Source organism: Telmatherina bonti (assembly GCF_933228915.1).
Source record: "Telmatherina bonti genome assembly, chromosome: 2".
Classification (NCBI taxonomy): domain Eukaryota; kingdom Metazoa; phylum Chordata; class Actinopteri; order Atheriniformes; family Telmatherinidae; genus Telmatherina; species Telmatherina bonti.
The window spans coordinates 39,200,583-39,210,327 of record NC_136620.1 but is presented as its reverse complement, the minus strand read 5'-3'; the positions used below and the strand labels follow the sequence as shown (position 1 = coordinate 39,210,327).

At 43.6% G+C, this 9,745-nt stretch overlaps 1 protein-coding gene across 1 annotated transcript in view; it reads right to left on the bottom strand.

Annotated features, from left to right (window-relative positions):
• tmtc2b (transmembrane O-mannosyltransferase targeting cadherins 2b) overlaps positions 1 to 958 on the bottom strand; it is a gene marked incomplete at its 3' end in the record, with an annotated part of 96,751 nt that extends 95,793 nt beyond the window's left edge. The window contains exon 1 of the mRNA XM_079253970.1: positions 731 to 958. Within this exon, the coding sequence (XP_079110096.1) occupies positions 731 to 813 (83 nt within the window). The 5' untranslated portion in view covers positions 814 to 958. The remainder of the gene's footprint in view (positions 1 to 730) is intronic.
• Positions 959 to 9,745: the final 8,787 nt, after the last annotated feature.

Here is a 9,745-nt window from a genome sequence, read left to right as displayed (position 1 = left end):
GAAGTATCAGTCTGTCAGCAAAAAGGCCTCTGAATGGTCCCAGCAGCAAGTTTAGATGGTGCACACATCGCTGCCTGGTGTGTGTGTTCAGTCAGAACCTTTACTGTGTGTCTGTGAATGAAAGCTGAGCAGTAGATGTTCCTGATGACAGGAGCCTGATGGTGATGCAGGGAAATGTGGATGCCTCTGACCTACATGAAGGCAGGCTGGTGCATAAAGAGCCGCAGGCACTGACAGCCATTCAGCCATCTAACATGAAAAGGCCAGCTATGACTAATGCATCAGCCTGCTTTCAGCAGCTGAACCCGCGTGGAAGCTCCGTGGAAGCTCCACAGCAGACAGCGGGACAGCTCTGCCTATTTTTACTCTAATTAATAATAAAGCTCAGAGTTTCAGCAGATTCAGACAAGCTGGAAGCACACTTCTCCTCCACAGATCAACTCATCCTCCAGCACAAGTCAGGCTTCAGAGCAAGTCCCCACTCTGGAGGCTGCAGGACCCACGCAGCTCGTTTCAGCCCACGTGGAAAACAACAAGGATGCAGGAAAGATCCACAGCAGTGCTTCTCCACCAGCAAACCTGTAGCAACATCACCAACCAACACCTGATACCTGCGTCCTCCGCGCGCTGCTTTCACCTGAGAGCGCGTGCTGCGGAGGACACGCGCCTCGCGTGGACCTGTGGAAACTCCAGCAGCTGCTGTGGGCTCCAGTGGGTTCACTGTAACTACCTGTCATCGTAGCAGAAGTCAGCAGCCAGAGTGTTGGCATAGAGGAGCAGAGCCACGGAGCCGCACAGCACTTCTGCAAACATCTCTGTCTCGCGCACACGCGTGGAAATGATGGAAAAATGAAGTCAAAAGGAAAAAACTGGGAAGAAAAAGTAAAAGATGAGCGAGACAGAGCGCAGAGACTGCCTCTCAGACCCCGTCTTTGTCAGGATGTCTCAGGGAAACCAAGTCCTCTCTGATCCTCATCTTCATCCTCATCTTCATCTTCATCCTCATCCTCATCCTCATCCGCGCTGACGTGAAAAATCCACGCGGCTTCTCCTCTAACCCATGTTGGGTCTGAGCCCGACAGCTGGGAGTAGAAAACGAGCAGCGATCAGTTGGTGTGTGTGACAACACACTGCACGCCTCCCAAACAGGCGGATCAGCGCGCGCGCGGCCGCCAAGCTCGTGCGTTTACCCCATGCCACATCCGGTCACACCTTCACAATAAAGTTTTAGTGTAAATCTGGAATCTTCTGCACAAGTTTGGAGACAGAAGGAGCGAAATTAGAAACCTGAAGGTTTTCAGTTTTAGATGCAAAATTTTCTGCGTTATGAAATAAAGCTAAATAAAATCTGGATTAAATTTCTGTCCTCTTAAAAAGTAGATTAGATTAAGTAGATTAAACTCTACTCCTTCTATCAAATAATTATATTTGATCAGAGGAAAAGCATCTTCTGCACAAGTTTGGAGCCAAAAGGAGGGAAATTAGAAACCTGAACGTTTTCAGTTTTAGATGCAAAATATTCTCCGTAATGAAATAAAACTACATAAAATCTGGATTAAACTTCCATTTTCTACTCCTTCTATCAAATAATTATTATATTTGATCAGAGGAAAAACATCTTCTGCACATGGGGTTCCTCTTCAGCCAGACTTCCTAAAGCTCTCTGTGCTTGTTTCAAACTTATACTTTTATTCATAAATATGTGTGTGTACATGTGTGTTATATTTATAAATTGTTATGATGCATGTTCCTTTTTTCTGTTGCTTGCTAAACTTTATTCCACACTAAAAGCTGCTGTAACACGTGGATTTGTCCACTGTGAAAAAGTCTGAGTTTAATGTGGAAATAAAACACAACTTACTTCCGTTTTGGTTTCATATCTGCGCGAGCTTCACGCAGCTGTGATCCAAAGCATGTGGCTGGGAGACGTGTGGCGCATGCGCAGGTCTGGCGGGGATAAATCACTGGGAGATGCTGAGAGTCTCTGGGAAGGGTCACTTCCAGCCACTAACAGGGTGTGTGAACAGAAGGTGGTCCACGAGTCCTTTAAAACACCACCGCATCATTTCTGTCACCGTATTTAATGGAATCACCATCCTCACACACACCTGATTCTCCATCCTCACACACACCTGATTCTCCATCCTCACACACACACCTGATTCTCCATCCTCACACACACACAGCTTCCATAAAAGTGACTCATTTAAACCTGAAGTTGCAGGATTTCATGAATCTGTCAGTAAGATATGGGTGATGAAATGATATAAAACCTCTTTTTCCTTTTGTTTGTGTAAAGAAGAGCTGACATGTTGGTCCCAGTGGCCCCTGACTGGACGCTTGCTTGAGTTGCTGCTTTTAAACTGGTCACACAGCAACCACTAGAGGCCCCACAGTGTTTCATATTGCTGAGAGATGTGACTGCACACCTCCTTCAGTCCCTAAAACACACCTCACTGCACTGTATTATAAAACCCATCCCAGCATTTAACCCAGTTCTGAAAAAAGAAAAGAAACAGAATATAATAACTTTGTTTTCTTGATCTGAGCTCCATGTCTGGTTACTGTTCCTATGTCATCACCCTCTGAAACAGCTCATTGTTTTTAGTACTTTAAGGACAAGAAAAATAGGACTTTGAAGTGAAATAAGTTTTCTTACAAACTGTCTTTACTGCATGTGAGTGTAGAATGTGAGAAACTGACATTGGAAGACAAGAAAAGCAGAAATCTCTGTGCTTCACGGTGTCCAGGACGGTCAGAGCAGCATTTCAACACAGCAGCAGCTCACTGTGCCGTAAGATTTGGACTTGGAATGTTTTTATGCTGGACTTCAACACAACAGGAACAGTCTAATTTACTGTAAAATAATTATTCATTTACATATTCAGATATGAACTGAAACCCTCTGCTGCTTCACATTTAATGTGTGTGAGAAATAAGTGCTGGAGACGGTGGGGGGTGGGGAGCGTTGCCCGATAAGTGACGGAGTGAGACCTCCCTGCATGGATTGTAGATAATTAAAAGGAATTACAGGGACACTGCTCTGGATGACGGATAATTACAGGTTTTAGCAGTACGGCGGAGTCCCAAATCATTTCTGCATGGAACAAAAAGCAAAAAGCTGAAGTGGTGGTGGGGGGGGGCAGAAAGTCAAACTTGATGCTTTTCTAAACGTGGTTTCGGAAGAAGCCAAGCGGTTTAGCATCCTTTGTGTTTGTGGAGGCAGCGGCGTTCAGCAGATTTTAAAACAAGACAACAAGATAATTTCTTGAAAAGTTTGGGAACCCTTTGTCTTATTTTTTTATGGCTGTAAAGGAGTAGAAGATGAACTTAAGAGGCTTCTGGTCAATATTTTTTGGCCTGAATTGTGTCAACAGATGAGTGAAAAATGAAACCTTTTATCCAGACTTCAGACTGTGGCTGATGCTGCATGGAACCAGGTAGAAGCAGTGGCTTCCTATCAGCCGCCACCTTGCAGCTGGAGATGCCACACAGAGACGGAGACGGCACACAGAGACGGAGACGGCACACAGAGACGGAGACGGCACACAGAGACGGAGACGGCACACAGAGACGGAGACGGCAGAGCGTTCAGACGGAGCATCTCCTCCTGAATGACTCCTAACTGAAACATTTTAGGTCCGGTATATTTTTTCTACTTTGACATTTTGATGACGTCCCGGGGAGGGAATCTGTGATTGGTCATCTTCTCCAGGTTGTGCACGTTCACGAGAAGAACGCCACTCCCACCTTCACTGCTCAGTATAACTACTCCTAGCAGTTGACCAATCAGATGCAGCCTGCAGTACAGGGGGCGGAGCTTCCTCTGTTGGCCTGTTTCTGGCTGATCTGAGAGGATCAATACAACATGAATGAAGTGGTTTGTGAAAAATGATTGATTATTTCTCACCTTCTGGACTTCCATATTAACATAAATCAGACTGAAATGTGCATCATAGAGACACTTTAACAGAGTTGCAAATCATCCTCATCTCTGACTTTGTCCTCCTACTGGGAGTTAGCCAGCGTGTGGAGGGTTGTTTGTTTCCATGTTGCCATGACAACCTGTCCAGGGTAGACTACAGACACCCTCCCTACCTTCAGATAAGCTTAAACCTTCCTGTTTAAGTATTTTTGGTGTCTGAACCGAAGCAAAGTACGTTGGAGAACGATGCAGCCGGGGGGGGGGGGGGTTGATGGGATTGATTTGTGTGCTGCCACATAAACAAGATCCGATAAGGATCTCAGCCTGTGAAGGACTACACACTTATTTCTGCTTTATTTTTTTATTCTTATTTATCTAAATTGTTATAATTAACTCACAAGCTAATGTTAATTAGAGTAATATTTTGGAGAACATGTGTGTAAACTGTCTGCATATCATCTGGTAATATTCATTCCACCGTCTTCTGCATCATATGAGAATCCCATACTCAGCTTCTACAACAGCTATCTGAGAAAACATTATAGCATTAGTGTGAGTTTAACTCTGAAGACTGGCCTTGATGCAGCTTACGCTGCAATAAACTGTCACCAGGAAATTAGTTTCCACATCAGCTGCAGTCACAGCGGCTGCAACGCTGATGGACCGGTGCAGGTGGAGACGAAAGCATCCGTCAGCAGCAGTGGAGCTTCCATGAATAAAATTAGTTCTTCTATGAGTGACTTAATCAGCGCATTCATGCATCTGATTGGAAGTTTTCCTCTTTTAGAGAGGACGGTGTTGTTGGGAGGACTGTTCTGTAGGGATTCAGACTGCTTCATTGTGTGATGTCAGAAAGATTATTGGATCTATTCTCAGTACATGTGAGGGTAGGTGCAGCCTCACACACACACACACACACACACACACACACACACTCAGTGTGCATTCATGCTGAGAAAAAACATTTTCAATTTAAAAAGCAATTAAGCTCTGCTCAGAGAAGCAAGAGGATCCACTGTGTTACCAAAGCGCAAAATTGTACATTTCAATTATCTGCAGGATCTTCTTTCCTTTTCAGCTTTTCCCTTCAGGGGTCACCACAGCCAATCATCTGCCTCCGTTTAACCTCATACTTTGCATTTGTCTCTCTTGCTTTTGCACCTTTGCAGCTGCCATAATTCCATCTTGCCAAAATCTGGTAGTCCTGGTAGCTTCCGTCCTCCCTGCAGCAGCCAGCCGTCAGCTGGACGTTAGTTTGAAGAATCTGAGAAAATATCAGTTACTCTGACCACAGACACCAAAAATGCAACTTTTCATCATCTGAAACAATTTATTTGACTTTTATTTTATTTATTTGATTTTACACCCTGTGTTGTTTTTAAGGAATCATTTTCAGTCCACAAACTGGAACTGATGGAGGGAAAAGTGACAGAATGTCAGGATGACACTCTTAAAATAGTTGATTCACCTTCTGAAGCAGAATTCAGGAGGTTTAGCTTGCTATAGATGATAAAAATGAGATGGTTTGGTGGCTTATGGTCTGATAGTTATGTTCATGTGAAGGCAAAGAAAGAATTCACTGTTTTATCTTTAAATTAATTACTCCTGAGATAAAATCTAAACATTTTCCTGGATGAATTAAAGCAATCTGGACTGGTTAACCCATGACTGAGCTTGTTACCAGCAGACCAATGAAATGACACAAAGCTGGAGAATGTATCAGTATTTGTTAAGTGGATGTATTTGCACATCGTTTGCTTGAAGCTCAAAGAAACGTCACAGGAGCTGGAACAGTTTGGTTCTAGCAGCTTGTCAGTAAAAGGAAGGTGTTTACTTCCATCACTAAAACAGAAGCAGGAGAATCCTACAACCTGCACAAACATGAAGCCAGAGAATCATCGAGAAAACAAACTCTTTCCATGACTTATCTAGAAAATGTGAGTAAAACGTGCCTCATAAGTGTTTTAATTCATTACAGGATGAACGATTAAAAAGCTTCAGTAGCTTCCAGTTTGTATTAAAACATCAAACCGTCTGCAGGGTGAAGCATGAGCTACAGATGTGTGTGAACTCAGGGAAAAGGACGGCGCAGCATGGCCAGGAACATCCCTTCTGTTTCTGCTACAAAGACACAGGCATTGTCAGAGGAATGCTGAGGCTTCTCAGAATAACTGCACCTGATGGCAGGTCGCTGTGGTGCTCGCGGTGTCCGGATGACTGGGCCATACGTGTCCTGAAAGCCACCCACCGCCGACCGTGTCCTTTTTTAGTACCAGCGCAGCAGCACTTACACTCATCTGCATAATGAAATTACTCACAGCAAGGACTTTCCACGGATGAATCAGCTTCTCCAGTCCTGGGAGAGTCACTGAAACCTGTTATTTATAACCTTCCTGACTGGCACTGGACCGGCTTCGCTGCACAAGTTAGGAATTCATATTAAATCCTTTCATAACCTTCATCCTTTCTTATTTTCTTTTATAGTTTTTCTTCCCTTGAGATTCGTTTATCTGCTGCATAGCGGAGCCCAGAGTGGTTTGCACACATGAACTAATCTATCTGTTTGTTTGTTTTCATATGTTAAAGTGCATCATTTGGGGCTGAGATGAGAACCACAGCTGATCTGGACTAATGCGTTGAGCAGAGGATTGAAGAGGAAAGCCAAGTGGAGGGATCCTTTAAGCCTCGGCTCAGGCCTCTTCTGCCTGCTCCCTCTGCTCCATGTGGCTGCGAGGAGGCGCGCCAGATGAGGGTTAACTATGTATTAAAGTCTTGGTGACGTTATGGGATGTGTGTATTTGATGTCATGCTTTGACATTCACAGTGAATTACACGGCGGCTGATCATGAGTCTTGTGTAGCAGATATTTGAATCAGCGTAAAGTTTTGTAGCTGACGGAGCTAAAAGGACAAACGGAAGGAACATCCTCATGCAGAACAAGGTTTTTGTTTACAACAGTAAAGAAATTCTCTAAAGATGCCACTAAGATGAATCACTGATTTCTCAAAGAACCTAGACAGGAGATTATAACTATTAACACAGAAAACATTTAATAATTAAAGTTTGACTGTAACATGAAGCTGGATCCACTCTGACTCATCACTTTTTCATGAACTGAATCCTGTTTTGTTATTTTATAACAAAGTCTTTACAGTTAAAGATGAAGCATGTCCCTCTTGTGGTCATCCTGGATAACTTTGACTAACTGTGTAGATGGTATATACTGTATAAGATTCACACTTCAGTATGACTGTGGAACAGCTGTCAAATCAAACTTTATTTTTATAACACTTTTTGTGCTTAAAAAAACAGTTTAATAGTGCTTCACATAATAAAACAATTTATACATAATAGATAAAACACACACGCATACATCCACATTCCCCTTACACCCACCCACAACCACCCTCACCCATACCCTATTAGCCCTTATAACAGTTAAAAGAAGAGAAATGGCCGGGTACATGTGCACCAGATAAGGAAACGATATCCTCAGGGTGCATCTACACAAATGGCTACCCCCACCCACGACCACCAAGGCTATCCCCGTAGAGGCCACCCGAGTCTGGGGCAGACAGGACCCCCGCCACAACTGTAAGGCTGCAGCGCTGGATCCCGACCCACCAGAAAGGTGGCCCCCACAGCAACACCCATGCAGTCAGAGCAGGGGCAGCCCTCGGTGAAGAGGACCCCAATGAGGAGAGAACTGTGGAACAGAATGACATGTGTGGGAGAAAGCAGGCCTTGTTTGGTTCATTGTGAATGAGCAAAGACGACTGTTGGAGAGGAGTCCATTGTTGCGTTCAGACGGAGGGAGTGATGTGGGAAAGAGGCTGTAAATCACTGCATCATGCATCCCACTACAAAGTAGCTGAAAACTCTGCATCTTTCTTTTTTCCCAACATATAACCTTCGCTGGTTCCAGTCTTACCTATCAAATCGGTCATTTAGTGTGAATCTTGGAGAGTTTTCCTCAGCTGCAGCCCCTCTCAGTTATGGGGTTCCACAGGGGTCCATTTTAGGTCCTCTTCCTTTCTCCCTTTATATGTTGCCCCTGGGTTCTATTTTTCAGAAGCACAACATTGCTTTTCACTGCTTTGCTGACGATGTTCAGATCTATTTCCCCCTGAAACCACCTCAGCTGCTTACATGATCTCAAAACATGGATGGATTTAAACTTCCTCCACTTAAATAAAGAAAAAAACTGAGATTGTGGCGTTTGGAAGCTCTGAGCTTTTAAACGGAACAGATTTTTATTTTGTGTCCAGACTTTATTTATTCTTTAATGTGCAGTGTTGTTGTTTGTTCCTTTACTGTTCAGCACTTTGGGCAGCTGCTGCTGTAGAAATGTGGTATATAAATAAACTTGAACTTGAACTATATAAAGCAGAATGGTAGCCTGGTGGCCGGTCATGCCGTGTTAAACAACTTTTCCAGGAGGAGTTATATGGATGTAAGGCCTCTATTGATTCTTAAATATTGTTCTGTTTTGTAAACGTATCTACTGCAAAAGGAAGGAGAAACTTGGAAGTTGCCAAACAACCGTGCAGCTTTACACACTAAGAGGAATTTAGTTCTTCGATGGAGTTGCATGATCCAGAGCATGTTGGAAGTCAGTCCCATAACGGCTGCAGTCATGCAGGTTTACAGTGCTTCCCTGCTCCAACACACCTGATTCAGAAGTTCATTGTGCACAACTTCATAGACTGTTGGATCTACTTCATTTGAATCAGGTGTGTTGCAGCAGGGGTACATTAAAAACCTGCAGGACTCTGGTCCTCGTGGGACTGAATGAAGTTGCTCACACAAAGAGAACACATGCATGCAGTCAGGAAACATGCAAACCAGATCTGAACCACAACACGCAGCTGGTGCCTCGGTTCCGCCACCTAATGGTTGCAGATGGACAGATGTGCATAAAAACAATATATCACAGTTTCCCGTCAGCACTTCTGAAGCATGAATCAGCCATATTTCTTTCTGTTATGACTGATCAGCGCTCGAGTCTGAGTCAGAAATCTGACTTACGAGTTTTATTCAGTTTAAAATGAGACGTTCATGTTCACTGTTCACCGTTTCAGTTTTCAACTAACTCAAAGTTCTTGTTTACTTTGGTTGTTTTAAGTTAGAACTGGGAATGAAAGACTGAAGCTGGGAACCCTGGAACCAACCTAGTGGGCTGCTGCTGGGTGTTCATACTCCTGAAGGCTGCAGGCAGTGGGATCTGGGGGGTTTGAGGCTGTTTGCAGGGGGTCTTCTCCTCTCCTAATGACTTTCTGAATAGCAATGACCTCAGATAACCTCTCATACTGGATGTTTCAACTCTACGCATCTCTTCAAAGTGAACGGCTGAAATCCTAACTTACTTTTTAAGTGCAGGCATAACTGGGATAGAAACATCAGATTTTTGCAGACAGTGTGTAATATTTCCATTACAAGGCTTTGCAGGTCTAATTCTATCATAGTTCTGCTTTCACATTGATTTTTTCACAAAGCAGGGAAACAAATATGTCAGTGAAATGAACTCCAGAGACGTTTCCATTGTTACTGCAAGATTTTTATCACCATATAGAAGTAAGTTCAGCCCTCATAGACCCAAACTTTTCTGCTGTTCTGTGAGTTATCTTGTATGGTAACAATGCTGTGGTTATATCTGTTTGCTGGGTTTGAGAATAAGCTGTATCTACCCATGAGTTCTTCATCCCTCTTTGGAAGAAACTGAGAGAAAACACACAAATAAGCGATGCACCACAAAAGCATTTGTTCAGAACTCTTAGAACACAAGTTACTAAAGTGAATTTCCAGAAAACATTCCTGAGA